Source organism: Cinclus cinclus, chromosome 10, assembly GCF_963662255.1.
Source record: "Cinclus cinclus chromosome 10, bCinCin1.1, whole genome shotgun sequence".
Classification (NCBI taxonomy): Eukaryota; Metazoa; Chordata; class Aves; order Passeriformes; family Cinclidae; genus Cinclus; species Cinclus cinclus.
Genome location: NC_085055.1, coordinates 21,497,871 through 21,514,276, shown reverse-complemented (window position 1 = coordinate 21,514,276; position 16,406 = coordinate 21,497,871). Strand labels below are relative to the sequence as shown.

Sequence of the window (16,406 nt, the reverse complement as noted above, 5' to 3'; positions counted from 1 at the left end):
ATCAGATGATGAGAGCCGAAAAGAGATTTGTCTTGCCAGTGAAAAGCAGAGGGAGTCAGATGTTCCAGAAGTGAGTTTGGAAAATGGCTTATCCTTCAAGAATTGCAGGCATTGTTGTTTTATGTTTTCAGAAATAAAATTTTGTTTAGTCTTTGCACACTCGACTGTGTCTGTCTCTAGGGAAGCAGCTTTTCTCATGTGATGCCCTGTTGTAGGCAGAATGTCTTCTGCATATCCTACTCTTTGCTTTTATCCCTTGGTTTCTCCAGTGAAATTGGTCTGCATGTTTGTCATCCAGTGGCTATATCTTGGGAGGTAACCCAGAGGGTTCTGGGACTCCAATTTTAGGAATTATTTCTTTCTGTTTAGCTTCAGATTTCCTTAATTCTTTTAATGTTTTTTTTTAAAGTTCTTCCCTAAATTTTCCTTTAAATATCCACAAGTAGGCATTCTTCAGCTCACTGATAAATGCCCTTTCAGCAGTAACCACATTCAGCAGTCCTGCAGTGGAGCTACTGTGTCTTGATAAAACATGAGCCTTGCCATCATCTCAGTGTCTCTTAGTTTGCTCTCTACACACTGCACTATTTCATGTCCTCTTACTGATTGCAGGGTGAATTTTAGAGTCCAGGGCCTTTCTTTGACCTGCCCTGCACTTTGTTGATGGCTTGTGGCCTTCATGCAGTGCTCAGGTTTCCTCTGCTTAATGCCTGAGGATAGAGTTAGGTTTGTTCATCAGTAAGATGAACACTCTCTTAATGCTACACAGTGACAGGACAGGAGGGAACACAGAAAAATTGCCAGAAGGGAAATTTGAGTTAGATATCAGAATTTTTTTTCCTCTCAGGCAGGATGATTGGGCATGGCACAGGAGCTCAAGAGGGATTGTGGAATACCTGCTCCTTGAGGTCTCCATTCCAAACTTCCACAGGACTCTCAGCAACCTGCTCCACCTCCAATCATAGCTGTCATGCTGTGCTGCAGACTGACAAGAATTTCTTCCTTTAATGTCCTTGGCAATGTAATAACAATCATTCCTACAGGATTATGTTGGTTTTTATGTTTGGTTTTGGAGTCAACCCAGGTTGTCTTGCAGAGCTCCAAACTGCCTCCACAGAGTGTTGGAGTTAACAGAGCCAGGATGATTCTTCTCCATTGTAAACTCTGTAGTACTTGTCCTTGTTAGCTTATTTCCTGGATGAGGTGGGCCTTTATCTTCCCTTTTCTCTCTTGGATAGTTCATTGAGTTAATGGCTTTGAGAGGAATTCCTTCTGCCTCCCAGCATTCCTTATACCCAAACACTACTTTGGTCAGAATAAAGAACAACAGATTGCCTGACTTTGCATTGGAAGCCTCAGATTTTCTCTCTGAGTTGCTACAGGATTCTCTTGTGCTTCAGGCCTGTTGATATGGAGTTGAGTGGATATCTTTCTATCTCCTGAATGCCCTTTTCTGTCTGGTCTGGCTTCTCTTACTGTTTGTGGATCCTTTTAGCTGCAAGAGGATGATGTTTGCCATGAGTGCAAGTTGTGTGCTGATCAAGCTGGATTCTTTTAAGCTGTATGCTGATAAATAACTTGCCAGCCACAAACTGTCCTAAACTCCTTTAATCCTGTTACAGGATTCCTTCTGTCTTTTTACTGTATTGAGTGACTGGAACATTTGGGTACTGAGGTTTGAGATTGCTGTTTTATTTTGCCTTATTCAGGTGGCCATTAAACAGATCAATTTGCAGAAACAGCCTAAGAAGGAGCTGATAATTAATGAGATCTTGGTAATGAAGGAGCTAAAGAACCCCAACATAGTCAACTTCCTGGACAGGTAAATGCAGCCAGCTGGCTGATTCCTCATCCCAAGTATTACAGGAAGTTATCCCTTGCACAGACCTGCTCTTCCTCTACCTAAGGGTCTTGGAAGCAGGTGAGTCTGTTTGTAGACTGTCACCCTGATGGCACAAGGACATGCTTTTGGTTTTCTCTTTGTAGTTACCTCGTAGGGGATGAATTATTTGTGGTGATGGAGTATCTGGCTGGAGGCTCTCTAACAGATGTGGTCACAGAGACATGTATGGATGAAGCACAGATCGCTGCTGTCTGCAGAGAGGTGAGTGTGGAGGGGCTGGGTTGAGGAATGAAGGTGCTCCTTATTCCCCTAATTTTTCTGGCATGTTCAGGTTAGCACTGATTGCCACAATTGCTGCTGAAGCCCTTGAGTAAAGAATGAACGGTACGATGAGCAGAAATCAAAATTGCAGAAAACAGCAAAATTAACTCAGAAAACTGGGGCTTTGCAAGTTGTAACACAAAAGAGATAGAGTGTTTTTTGAGGTGGGTGCTTGAAAATGTTTGGTGATGGAGAAAACAAAGTCATTGGGTTTGGTACCTGGGGTGCCTCATGCTGCTGACAATGTTAACAGAAAGATGTTAATAATGTGGGCTATTATTAACAGAATAATATGGATAAAGTTCAGGGAGGAGCAATAGAGAAGCTTAGCAGCTGGATGGAATGGCATTTTTAACTTGGACTAACAAAGAATATTCAAAGGCACTAAGAAAAAAAATCTGCATATTCTTGTATGTGTAATGTAGAAAGGAGGGGAAAAAAAAAAGAAAAATAAGGACTCCTGAAAGCTTTGAAGTGTTTTCCAGAAGGAAGAAGGGTTGCTCACAGTTTGGAAGTGGATCTGCTGAAACAGGAGTAACTTAAGCAACATATACTAAAATAAAGATGAACTGAATGCAGACTATCCCTTTCCCACTTCAGTTGTTCCCATAGTATGTGGCATCTGTAGTTCTGTGCCAGTTAAGCTTTCTTAATGGATTTCTCAGGAAAATAATGCTCCAGAAGGTTGTAGCTGGAAGAACTTCAAGATTGCAGTAAGATTTTAAGTGAAAGTGTTAAAAGCAGCCTATAACACAGGTTTCTGCTCTGAACAAGTGCCAGTATCCAGCTCAGGCTCGATTTCATCATGGCAGAAGGAGAATTGTGTTATCTGCTGTGCAGGAGAAAAGGAGGCTTTTAAAAAGCCCATCTGACTCCATCAGCATGATGAGTTTTTTTGTGACTCACCCCAAGGGAGGGGAGGGAGAGCAAACTTGCACAGTAACGTGTATAGACAGGGAATGGTTTCCAGAGAAACCAGAGCTGGAAGCAGAGAACCAAAAGAGTAACTATTTATTGTGACACTAATGAACTTTTCTGAGGAAGAAGTCAAATACTGAACTATTGTACTTCATCAAAACCCTGCTGCCCAGTGTTTTAGATACATTTAGTTTTGCAAATCAATGTCACTTTGCTAAAGCAAACCAAGATTAAAAAAAAAACCTCAGTGGGGACATCTGTGCCAAGCTGCAAATGGCAAATGTTCTGCTCAGATGGAAAGAGAAAAATCTGGCTTTTGTTCTTTTGCCTTTCATTCTCAAATAACAAAAGTAAATTTCATTATGGTTTTGGGCAGAAACTTAGTGTGGAAGGTTTTCATCTGAAAACAATGCAAACCAGTAGTAGTGCCTTTCAGAATGAAGATGTTTTACAGCCTTCACTGTAGAAGTTGTGTAGATGTTGGACATGAAGTCTCACCAGTTCCTCTTGGTGAGACCTCAGTCTGAAAAGCTCTCACTTAATCCTTTCTGGTTCCATTGCAGAATCTGTGGGATATACCAAAAACTAACATCAGAGATTTCTGAGAGCATCTGATGAAAAGTGAATTTGTTAAGATAAGGAAACTCCATGGTGAAATAATTTTTGACCTCCTGAAATGTGTATTTTCTTAGCCCAAGAGCTTCCTCTGCTGGTTATTTTCAATAGTACCTTTCTATTCTTGCACTCGGAGCTGGCTGAGGCTGTGAACGTGGCTTTGAATTTGTGTTCATATACAACAGTTCTGTTTCTGGATGCTGAATGTTGTTTTTTCTCTCTCCTGTCCAGTGCTTGCAAGCTCTTGAGTTCCTCCATGCCAACCAGGTCATCCACAGGGACATAAAGAGTGACAATGTGCTGTTAGGAATGGATGGCTCAGTTAAATTAAGTGAGTAGCAGACAATTGTTTCATGTTCGGTTCTCCCTTTTCCAGGAATGTCTGGCACAGAGTGTGTAAATCAGTAGAAAGGAGAATTGGCAGGGAAATTTGAGGTGTTTTTTATTGGCCCTGAGCAATAGAAATCACTTCTGTTATAAAATATGTATCAGACAGCAGGTGCTGATACTCTGAGGGCCCTCAGATTGGGACTGTGAACATGCTGGCCTGGAAGGATGTTGAAGCAAACCTGTGGCCCCTTGAATATGTTGGTAAAGAGGAAGTAACTGGTACAAACAGTGAAGCAAAATGGGAATGATTGCAAGAGCAATGTTACAGCAAACTGCAGTGGCTTTGTGAGGATGCCAGGACTTGACATTAATGCTTTGCCCCATTCATGAGAAGGCCACTAAGAAGAAAATTGGGCATTATTGGTCATTTATTGCAGTGTAGTCTTACCCTGTACCTTTTCTTGGACTGGAAGTGTAATGCTTGTATTAGTATAATGACAAAACAAACTACTGGCTTGTCAGGTAATGGTTGTGCATGCATGGGCTTGTACAGTAAATCCTTTTCTGGTGTGTGTAAATAAAAGTGACGTGAAAGCACTGATAACTGTCAGGACTGTTGAGAAAGAGGTGCATTATCTGCCTTTCTTGTATGTAGGAATTTACAAAGCATATATCAAAGAGTTAAGGCAAAAAAGTGTGAAGCAAAAAGTTTTTCGTAGGAATTTAAAGTGCCATGAAAACGTATCTTAGCAATATTCCTGTTCTAGATGATTTGCAGTTTCATTTTATTTATGAGATGGAGTGTGAAGAAGGATTGAGCAATCTGATTTGCATGCCAGCATCGTTGGATACACTGCTTGCTTGCCCAGGGAATTTTTTTTTAAGGATGTGATGTGTCTGTGCACAAACTGTGGATTCAGAGGCTGAGGAGAAGTGGACAGTTACAGCAGAGGATGTGGCTGAGAAGAGCTAGCTGGAGAGGGATCAGTATTGCAAAAGAGGTGTCAAAGCAAAAAAGGACAGAGCAGCCGAGTCAAAATCATCACTCCAGCAGACTGGGGGAGGATGAGGAGGAAGGAGGAAGGAGACACTGGAGAAGACAGGAGTCAGCTGCAAAAATTCCCTGTATGAAGAGAGCTGGTGTAATTAATGCTGAACATGCTCTTCTGGGGCTGGGTAATTATATTGGTTTAGCAGAAGTTGAGGGTGGGACAAGCTGCACCTTCTTTTTGAACTCTTCCCCCTCTCTGAGGGAGTCTGGTGACAGGACAGGTGTCACCACTGCAGCTACCCATGCTCCTGGTGGGTGAAACTGGATTCTTGCCTGTCTTCTTCCTCTGTGCTGATGGCTGGTGCTGGAGGCCTGGCTGGGAGGTCACACTGCAGCTTCTTCCCTGGGCTGGTCATGGAAATGGGCTGTGCTGGGAGGTGACTCTAACAACATAAGGCCAAAAGGAGGTGCTGGGAGGTGACTCTGATGAGGTCAAAAAGTGTAGGAGGAACTTGGTTATAGGTGTTTTTTTTTTGTTTGTTTGTTTTTGTTTTTTTTTTTTAATTTAAGGCAGCATTTTGACTGTCAGGGTGGGGTAGTTCTGTGTTAAATGGTCTTGGTACAACTTGGCACTTCCATGACTTGGCTCTTTCCTTAGCACTGCTTGGCATAACACTTCCAAAATCACCCTGGAATTTAAATTTCTCTCTCTCTTCTCTCCCTCTCTCTCTCTCTTTCTCTAACTTAGTGTCAATGATAAAGTAATATCTGTCTCCTGCCTTAACTGTGTTCTTATTGATGCTTTACATGCCTGGGAAGTGGGAGTGCTGCAGCTGGATAAAGTAACATGATGGGACATGCATTGCTGCTGCACCTGAAGGCTATAGGAATAGGTGACTTTTCTTGTTTTCTTGAGTGTGGTTGTTCTCTTTGGTAGTTACCTTGTGGAAAGGTTTGTTTGTCCAGGTTCCTGCTGCTGACTGGGGTAGCACTGCACTTCCCTGGAGCCTTGTTTCCATGTCTGTCAGCTGTAGTACCTGTATAGATGGCCAAAGTGCTGTGAAATGTTGACCTCAGTAGCTGCACAAGTGCAATCTGTTTAGCAGGGCAGAAGCCATGGATTGTGGATGGATTTCTTCTAATTCAGGCTCTGTAACACACCACGTGCAGAACACTGTGCCTGTGTTCTGCCTGATTGCTTATTTTGGCTGTTACCATTCTAGAACTCTTGAAGGAAGGACTGGGCAAAACACCATTCTTCTGCAGGGTAATTCTTGTTTCCAGAGGACAAAAGCCTTGTCTTCACTCCACGGAATTCTGCCCTGCTTAAGCACCTTCAGGTTTTGTATTTTCATTGCACGTTGGCTTTTTTAATATGGAGGATGTAGTGGGGGAGGAAGGAAGAGACTGCCCCCAAACCCCTCTCAATGAAATATATGTGTAGCAATAGAGAAGTCTTCTAGGAAAACCACTTCTTGGGGTGCACCAGTTTAACCTCTTCACCTTCTGTTGTCCTGCAGCTGACTTTGGGTTCTGTGCCCAGATCACCCCTGAGCAGAGCAAGCGCAGCACCATGGTGGGAACTCCATACTGGATGGCTCCTGAGGTGGTCACACGCAAAGCCTACGGCCCCAAAGTGGACATCTGGTCCCTGGGCATCATGGCCATTGAGATGGTGGAAGGAGAGCCCCCGTACCTCAACGAGAACCCCCTGAGGGTAAGAAATCCTGGTGTTGCTGGAGCGGTATCGCTAATCGTTCATTAATTGCATCTGCATTAAAAAGAAAATGAAATGAAAAAGACAACAAGCTTCAGCAGTACAAGAAAATTCCTCCAAAGGAAGAAAGTTGTCTTGAATTTGCTGTCGGCCTTACCCTGACTCCCCATCCCTGGAAGTGTGCAAGGCCAGGTTGCATGGGGCTTGGAATAACCTGGGATAGTGGAAGGTGTCCCTGCCCATGGCAGGGTGGAACAAGATGGGATTTAAGATCTCTTTCAACCCAAACCAGTCTGGGATTCTGTGATGGTACTTGGAAGATTTGCCTGCCTGTAACTGAAATACAGGACTTTGACCTCAGGCTTCTGTGATAGTTTAGGGAAAGTAAACCCAAAATACTATGGAAAGTGCTGCTGTGTCACAAACTGTGTCACAAATATTTTCTTTACAAAGGTCAGTATCTGCTGCCAGAAGATTTTGAACATTATTTTGCTACTAGCAAGAATAGGTCATGACTGCCTACACCTGTGGCATTTTTTCAGTTCTAATCTCTGAAGTTTAGGAGTAGGCTGCAGAGCCCTCTCATCAGAGGGCTTGCCACAAGGCAGGTCAGCTTGGCATCTTTTAAAGCTTGGCTCTGGCTATACCATATTCTTCATTTTACAGGCTTTATATTTGATAGCAACTAATGGCACACCAGAACTGCAGAACCCTGAGAAACTGTCCCCAATATTCCGGGATTTCTTGAACCGATGTTTGGAGATGGATGTGGAGAAAAGAGGATCAGCCAAAGAATTGCTACAGGTGAGACTCTGCTTATTCTCACAGTGTGAGGTCCAGAAGGCAGAGTCAGGTCAACCTCTGATGAACAACACCATAGACTGGCACTTTTTTTTTTCTCTTTTTTTTGTGTGTTTTCTTCTGGAAACTATAGTGAGAGCAGTTGGTAGGAAAGATTTATAATATACTAATATACTCCAAAATTATTCCATCATAATCTCTGATTTCACTTTGGCACTGCCAAAGCATCCAGTAATTTAGGAACTCCCATCAGAAGGTGGCCATTGATAGCATTTGCATTGCTTTTCATACTTCCATTTGCAAATGTTCCCCTCAGAACTCCTGATAAAATAATCTGCTGGTCTGACATCAGTATTCAAGCCTTGAAAAGAGAAGTTTCCTTTCTCCCCACAGGGTTCTGCCCTATGAGCTGAGCAGCTGGAGCAGTGTCCTTGCCATCATGCCACCATTTCTCCTTCTGGTTTTGATTTAAAAAAAACTTCTGTGCACTGCAGAAAGCTGGTTTGTTAAATGAGATCTGCTTGTAGGCAGCGTTGTGTGAAGGAGTGAGAATCACTGATGCCATTCCTGGGGAGAGCAAGGACTAGCTCTGAGGCAGATGGTGTAGACACTTTACCAGTAAAGCCAGCTGCTGCTTCTTACCTTTCTCTGATTATTTCTCGTTTAGACCTTTGTTTTGCTCATTGCAAGTGCAGCTTCAATGCTCACCTTTTTCCAAAAACAGTGAGATATTCCAGGAGAATCTCCATTGGGCAAGGCAGCATGATCATCAGGAGAAACACATGAAACAAGCCAGCAGTTAAAATACAGACTCATTGCTGCCTAGCTCCGTGGAAACATGAATCCTGCTGGACATCAAACCTTTAAAAGCCTGTCTTTCACTGATTCCTCGTGTTTATGTCTTCCTGGCAGCATCCTTTCTTGAAACTGGCCAAACCTCTGTCCAGCTTGACGCCACTGATCCTGGCAGCCAAAGAAGCAATGAAGAGTAACCGCTAACATCCTGCCACAGCCTTCTTCCTTTTTTGTTGTTTGTATTTTACAAATCTTTATAATATATGAAATTGTTACACTTGGGGGGGGGGGAGGGGGAAGGGAGGGTGGGAAGGGGTTTTTTTTTGGGGTGGGAAATACCTGCAAAAGGAAAGAAACTCTCATCCAGAAGACACCCAAAGTACATTGTGGCGACTCTAGAGATCCCTGTCTGGGGTCCAGAAGGAATTGAGGGCTGAAGTACTGGCCTTTGTGGGGTTTTTTTTTATTCTGATTTTTGTTTCCCAGACAGCCCAGAAATACCACTTGCTGTGCCCGGGGCTTTAAGGGGTGTTAACGACTTTGCTGTAACAGCTCCCTTTGTACCCTCTGGGTACTTTCAATACTTGAATGACAGATTCAAGCTTTCAGAGAGCAGTACTAATTTTACCTGCTGATCTCTTTGACTCTCCTCTTCCTCCCCTCTACCTGCAATCCCTGTGGGAAGCTCCCAGTGACCAGATTCATGGCAGGTGTGGCAAATGTGAAGGTGCATCTTGCTCCTCATTTCTTTTTTTGGATTAGCTGTTGCTGTACTGTAGAATCAACAACTTGGTTACTTAAGGAATCATAATGTATGGAGATGGTTTTCACTTTTTAAGAAGAATAAGGAGAGAGAGAGGGGGAAGAGAAGTATTCAGCTGTTTCTCATGCCTGTGCTCTGTGGACATTTTTTTTTTTTTAATCAGAAATGTGGCCTCTTTGTAGAACTGTAATGATCTGTCAAGTCTTTGGATGTGGGTTATGGATGTGTAGGTTGGGGTCAGATACTTTATTTATGATCAAATGATCAGTTCTAGTCAGGGCAAGAAAAAATTCCAGCTGTCTTCCTGTCTGCTCTTTTTTCCTTGTTAGACTTGCTGGCCAGAAGCTTGAGGGGTAATGTGCAGTGGGTGGTTCACAAACATGTTTCTGTGCTCTGACTTGGGCTTTGGAAGTTACGCTGGTGCCTTTGACTTTTTTTATTTTACATTTCCCTTCTTTGTATCAAATACATTTTTGTATATGTTGTAATTTCCCCCTTCCCCCCCCCCCCCCCCCCCCCGCCAAGCAAATAATGCATCAACCTATGGAGTTGTCAGAGTTTAAAGTATTAGAGCTATTTTTTTCCAGTTTTGTATGTGCTCCATTTGTACTAATGAAACCAGAAGAACAAATAACCAGATCTGAGGACACTGACGATACAGGGTTTTGGAAACATGATCTGAACAGATGATGATGAACACCTGGAGATGCCAAAGCTGTGAGATGAAGCAGAGGGGAAGCAGTGCTGTCAGACCATCATGGGGCCTGTTGGACTGGCTGCTGTCACTCTGATCCTTGCCACCAAGGACGCTGTGCTAGCCAGGATGGCTGCAGTCAACCCTTCAACACAACAACAAAAGAGTGCCTCCTCCTGAAGGACAGCAACAGCCTGAGCAGTTGAGTTCTTGGAGTGTTGCCAGGGTTGAGTTCAGCAGAACTTGTGCCCCTTCTAATGCTAAAGTCTGTGCATTTCAACCTCCCCAAGTGTTTAAGGAAGAGCCAAGTAGTACCAATGTGCCAAATGAGTCTGTGAAAGAAAAACCATTACTTCAGTGTGATTGTATTGCATTCCCAGTGGGGCAGGACTTGGGACAGACAGAGCTATGGTTGGGTGTGGACAGAGGACCCTGAAAAAAGAATTTTGCACACTTTTCCAAACATTGCTGGCAGGGGATAGAAGTCATTTTCAGAGAATTTCAGTATCTATATAGAGGGAGAATGACATTTTGGGGACTGGTAGCCAAGGTATGACAAAACAAACTTCCAGGACAGCAGAGCCAGCTTGGTGGGGGGGGGATGGTGGAGGGGAGCAGGGCTGGGGTTTCACAGCTCCTGGGTCCTTGTTAGGCAGGTTCAGCTTGTGTTCTGCTCCTGTGTGGTAGTTAAAATCTGTGGTGGGTTAATTATCTTAACTGCTCCTCACAAGGATAAATCTCTCTAGCTGTAAGTGTGAGAACAGTTATGGCTTTAAATTTTAAATTCAAGGAAGTGTCTCGTGCCAGGTAAGGTAATCCAAGTGCATTTGCCTGGAAAAAAGTTTATTATGAGCCATGGACACTGTAACCACCCTGGTTTGAGTGTGTCCTGGCTCCCTGATCAAATGGAGCAGTGAGGAGGTTTGGCTGAGGAAAAAACCTGTTGTACCAGTGGTTCCCTCTTTGTCCATTGCTGGCAATGGACTTGATAAAACTCCTTGTGCCAGAGTTAAACTGGGAGCTTTTCTTTCTTTCATCTTTTTGTTTTGTTGGGGTTTTGTTTGTTTGTTTGTTTTTAATGGCACAATCTAGATAAATTTAACTTTTTAAAATAGAAAACAAGAAATCATAAGTAATTTTAACTTATTAGTTTTATTGGTGAATGAGAACGGTTTAAAACACATGTTGCAAAATTTGTCCAGTTTAGCCTGCTTAGGAGATGATGGCTGAATCTTCAGCAATCCTAATGCACAAAACATGGCCCAATCCCAAATTCCCAAACTGTGTGTGTGACCTGGGACAGTGTTCAGCTCTAAGGCTGGGAAGTGCCAGCATCACCATGGCCCCATGCAGCAGCTGTTCTGTGGTGAGATTTCCATGGGGATCAGAGGTGGTGCTGGCAGGAGTGGAGAGCCAGGAGAAGGTTTTTGTGCTGTGCTTTTGTGTCTGGAGGGTCAGGCATCGCTTTTCTGAGGGTGTCTGCAAGGTGAGAAGCTCCAAGGCGTGGGTTTTCCCTTTTCCCTTGAGTGGCTGCAGGGCTGGCAGCTCTGCTGTGCCACTGGGGCAGGTGGAGACCAGCCAGAGCTGGAGGAAATGATGGGAAGGGATGAGTTGCATCTGAATGTGGGGATTCCTGTACATCCCTCTTGGGTGCCCACCCGAGATGCTGAGTGGGGATCAGATGTGTACACAATTCCTGTGAAGTGTTGGCAGCTTGTGGCTGAGGTGTGAGAGTGCAGGGAATGTGAGATTCCTGGGATGTTGTTATCATAGAACAAACCAGAGTTCTTACTAAAAACAACCGTGGGAATGAGCACTTTGCCCTGCCTTAGGTGTTAATGAGACTAATTGGAGCCTTCCCCCCTGGCTCTCTGTGCAGGGAGGTGCAAAGGTTTGGCTTCGGCAGATGGGTCCCATTGTCACAGGGATGGGGAGGGAGCAAAAACGTGATTAAGGGTCTCTCCAGCTGGAATTGAGTCAATAAATCTCTCTGGTCTGTTTTTCCCTCTGTTCCTTATGCTCTTGATGGGAATGGAAGTAGGTGCAAGCTTTCTTTTTATTTTTTTAACTGTCTTCAGATGTTAATGTTGCCTTTTGTGTAATTTAATCCCATTATGTTATTTAATTGTTACTGCAATATTAACTACTGTATTTGTTGACTTCGTTTAATAACTGTTCTTTCAGGGCTAGAAATAAACTTTTAAAAAACCTTTGGGGTTTTTTCCCCTTTTCCCTGTCATGAGTTTATATCTTTGATGACAAGAATATCTGAAAAAGTTCATGTATTAGTTTTTTACTGAGATTAACGGAATGGATTTGTAACTAAGCCTCTTATGAATGCCTTAATGATGGTGGATATAATTTTATGCTATACCAGCCTGTTTCTTTTAAAATTTTACTGCTCATCAGTGTCAATACCAGCCTTGGGATCACCACAAGCTTTCCTTGCTGCCATGCACTGCTGGAAGATGTCTGTGCCTCCCAGAAAAGCTCTGGATTGCTGATGGGAGAAGAGCAGCAGTGAAAAAACACCCTTTTTCACTCTCTGTGGAAGAGATCCTTGCCCTCCATGCAAAGGGAGCAAAGCAAACACCAGCCTGGCCTGTCCCAGCTGCATCTTCCTCTCTGTTCAGCAGTGCTGGGGTGGGACTGATGGGCCCAGTAACCTCTGGTGATGTGATGATTCAGGAGCTGTTCCCAGGAGCTCTGCTTTGTTTCACCGTGGGTACCACCTGGTATCCTGCTTATAAACGTTCTAGCACAGGATCCATGGGGACTGAGCTGTCCTGCTGCCTGCTGGGAAGATTTGGCTCCTGGGTTTGCTCCTTTGCTGCTGATCAGTGTTGGACCATGGGAGTGAGGGTGCACTGGGTGCCCACAGCTCTTCGAGGACTTGGGATGAGATCCATGGTGCCTCTTGCCTCCAAGGCTGCAGACGGCCACCTTTGTTTTTCCACTGGACCTACAAAAAGGCTGTGGGATGTTGGCCTGCCAGTCCAGCCAAAGACAAGCAGGGATGTACTTTGGGGTTGAGTCCAGGTCAGTTGGATGAACTCGGGATGAAGTTCCTGCCTCAGTGGTGAATGGTGAAGACTTGGCATGTCCTGTGTTTCAAGCGTGTTACTGGGAAATGGGCTCTGCCCCTCTCTTGCATGTTTTACAAGCTTTGCTCGTACACTGACAAAGGGAAATGAAGAAACCACTCGTCTCCAGCAGCTGCTTCACCCAGCCATGAGAATGTTGGTTTGCTCAGAGCCTGTCTCTTCAGGGTTACCAATTTGTTGTAGTATCCTTGTGTTTCTATATGATTGACTGTGTGCATTTAAAATGGTCTTCTCTAACACTGCATTTAAGTGATTTGACATTCAATTTCTGGGGGGAAAGGGGACAGGAGCAGAGGGTGCTTACTGGAACTCAAGACTGTCAGGATTTTGGTACTTGAAGGAGCAGGGCTCTGGCTGATTTTTGGCTTGCACGGCTGAAAGTTGCAAGTCCTTGGTAAATCCTCCTAAGTCTTGTGTGCACTTGCTCATCCCTTGCATGTGCCTACCTGAGGCTAAACCCAAGAGCAGCCCCATTGTTGAGATCAGCTTATTCAAGATGGAGTATTTAAAACATAGTTCTTGGGGCCAGCAATTTCTCCCATTCAGGGCTGCTGTTTGGCTGCAGTGATTTACTGCAAAGCTGAGCACAACTGTTTGGACTGCACCAGGAGCAGCACGCTTGTGAAAACCAGGGTGGGTGAAAAGTGAGGATCATCATTAGCAGCTTTTTTTCACGGTGAAATGAAAAGCATTGTTGGGTTTCAGTGCAGTTCCCGTGGCTCCTGTGCTGGAGCACTGTGCTGTCGGTAGGTCCCTGCTCCCAGGGATTTCTACAGCTGCATTTCCCCCTTTTTTTAATATAACTTACATTTTGCTCTCAAGATTATTTTTAATAAAAACAGCTGTCCTCAGTCATGTGAGAATGTGACGTGAAAGTTTGCTGAGCTCAGCCAAACTGTGCCTGTTGCTCTCCAGATGTGGAGGAAGCAGGTTCTTCTAAGAGCTGTTTTCCCTGCTTTGAATCCAGCCTAAGAAAGGATTTCTTTTCCTTGAGGGAGGGAAATACCAAGTGAGAAGGATGCTTTTCTGGGAGTTCTCTGCCTGCAGCCTGTCAGGAGGGAGCAGGGCAGCACTGACACAGCTCGTCATGCTTTTCCCAGCTGGTGTCTGCAGTGGGAATGTCCTCCAGCACATCATCACTTAAAATCATGGAATCTGTAAGGTTGGAAAAGACCTCTAAGATCATCAAGTCAAATCCATCAAGATTTCAAATCCCTGTTGACCTGGGTGTTGAAACAGTCCATAGGGGACCTATGGTTTGAGATTTTTAATGGGATTTTCCTCTGTGGGAAGTTAGGGGTTGCTCGTTCTCTTCCAGGCACTTAACAGTCCCCCAGACTTCTGCTTTTGGAGCTGTGTTGAGTCAGTGCAGAGGAGAGGAGAGCAGACAGGCTGTCTCAAGGCACAGATGTGTCTCAGGGCACAGGCTGCACATCCTGGTATTTCCTGGGGGGCTCGTGAGCAGTGAATCCAGCTTGGTACAACTGTGGATCAACGGTGAGGACACTGCTGGGACTCAGGGCAGCTCCTCAGAATGGTCTGGAGGGGAGACATGCCCACACCGTGTGCAGGGCTGACCTTCCTCAGGACGGATGCCTTCTGGAATTCCTTGAAGTCTCTAGAGCCAAGGATGACCCATCTTTGTTGTTCTTTCCTCTCAGTGAATGCTTATTCTAGGGACTTGTGTCTTTTCACAAAGCTCAATTGATTCTTGGATCCCCTGGAGCCCTTTTCCCTGCCTGACCATGCAGGGAAACCTGCCCCAGGTTCCTGCTGTCTTGTCACAGCAGCTGGGAATGTGGCTGCTCCTGGAAAGCTCTAATCACCTCCTTCCCAATGAAACTTGTCTTAAATAACCTTATAACTCTTTTTTTATTCCCCTGTAGTTGTTGCCTCTTTGAGGGCAAAAATAGTGAGGAAGCCGGGGTGACTCTGCTCAGTGCTTGTGTCCCTTCAGTGTTCTTGGGGAGTGTTTATTTTGTTGAACTCTGGAAGTGCCAACTCGTTCCTGTCATGTGGCTAAATCCCCCCTCCTCCAATTAAATATTTGCATTTTAAGCCCTGAAAGTAAGTTTGGTTTAGAAAAACTGACATTCCAGCTGCAGAAAAGGGGTTTTCAGGGGGAATATTGGAATTTTTAGATAGTATCCTGTAGTTATCCTTGGAATCAATAGCTCCTAGCTCCTCTCTCCAGCCTGGGTTAAATGTCCCAGAACTGCAGGATGTGCTGTGGGCAGAATTACAAGCAATAGGTGGGAAATCGTTTTTAAACCTTGGATGCTTATTTCCTAAGGTCCAACTCTTATGATGATGGAAAAGAAGGGGAAAATTCATTTCTGGGGAAAGGAAAAGATGCTGGAATTTCTTCCCCATTTTTACCAGTCTGTGTCCCATAATCTGGTGGTTCTCCTCCAGGGACTGGATTTGGGCTGCATCCTTGTGAGGTTTTCTTTCTAAAGAGAAAACTCCACTGGTTTCTCTACTCCTGAGAAACACAGGAGTAGGGGAGGTGGAAAGAATTGGGTTGGATTGTGATGTTAGGTATTTTGTGGTCGGTTCTGCAGCGATGAGTAGCTTCGACCAGCACTCTGTTGCTGCCAGAGGTCAATTTTCCTGGGGACAAAATAACTCATTTGAGACTCTCAAAGAATATTTCATCTTCTGCTATTCAAGCAAAGTAATTTGTTCATTCGAGGTGAAAGATGGGTGCTCGTCCTGTCATCTGGAGGGTGAATTGGGGTAAAAAGAGTTAAACTGGGGGAAGTTCTGAGGCAGGCTGACCAAAAGCAGGGCAGTTTTGGGAGGGAGGAGAGGAGGGATTGGATGATGGGGGGTTGGCAGCGTGGTCCCTCTCCTTGCCCGGACTTCCCATGGTTTCCAAAGCAAGGGCTGTGAGCAGTGATCCCAGGGACCCTTCCCAAAACCACTGCTGGGGATAGGAAGGAGAGGGGAAGGAAGATGAAAGGAAGAGGGTGGTACAGGGGGGAGATGCTGAGCTGTGCCCTTCACAAGCATCCCCACAGTGCTGTGTTTCTTCTGTTGAGGGAGAGGCTGCAATGCATTCAGAGCATCTGCTCCTGCTTTTTATGGCTTGGGCTGCACTGCTGGAGCCACCTTGAACTGTATGAAGAGCCTCATCCGTGCTCAAGTGTGCTTCAAACCTGGGTTTCCTGGTCATTTCTTTTATAAATGGCATAGGGGAAATAAAATGGCCCAGATGAAAGCTGTTGGCTCTTTGTGTGTGACAGGGCAGTGGGAGGAGCTGGGTCACCTGCCAGCACTGCCTGCCCTGGGGATGCTGGAGAGCCTGTAGGGATGGCAAATGTGGGCTCAGGGTAGTGGCACTTCTGCTGCAGATCAGGTAAATGACCCAGAAGGCACATCATGTATTGTTTACCATGGAATCCCAGAATAGTTTGGGTTGGAAGGGGCCCTAAACGCATTTCTTTCCATCCCCTCCAGGGGCAGGGACACCTTCCACTATCCAGGCTGCTCCAAGCCCTGTCCAGCTTGG

At 44.8% G+C, this 16,406-nt stretch overlaps 1 protein-coding gene across 2 annotated transcripts in view; it reads left to right on the top strand.

The window, feature by feature from the left end:
* PAK2 (p21 (RAC1) activated kinase 2) overlaps window positions 1-8,557 on the top strand; it is a 39,130-nt gene extending 30,573 nt beyond the window's left edge. Inside the window, exons 10-15 of one of the 2 annotated variants that reach the window (XM_062499626.1) lie at window positions 1,710-1,822; window positions 1,987-2,104; window positions 3,929-4,028; window positions 6,539-6,735; window positions 7,402-7,539; window positions 8,449-8,557. In XM_062499626.1, the coding sequence (XP_062355610.1) occupies window positions 1,710-1,822; window positions 1,987-2,104; window positions 3,929-4,028; window positions 6,539-6,735; window positions 7,402-7,539; window positions 8,449-8,535 (753 nt within the window). In that variant the 3' untranslated portion in view covers window positions 8,536-8,557. Of the gene's footprint in view, window positions 1-1,709; window positions 1,823-1,986; window positions 2,105-3,928; window positions 4,029-6,538; window positions 6,736-7,401; window positions 7,918-8,448 lie in introns of those variants that run through there. The other variant, XM_062499625.1, reaches the window with a different exon arrangement.
* Window positions 8,558-16,406: the final 7,849 nt, after the last annotated feature.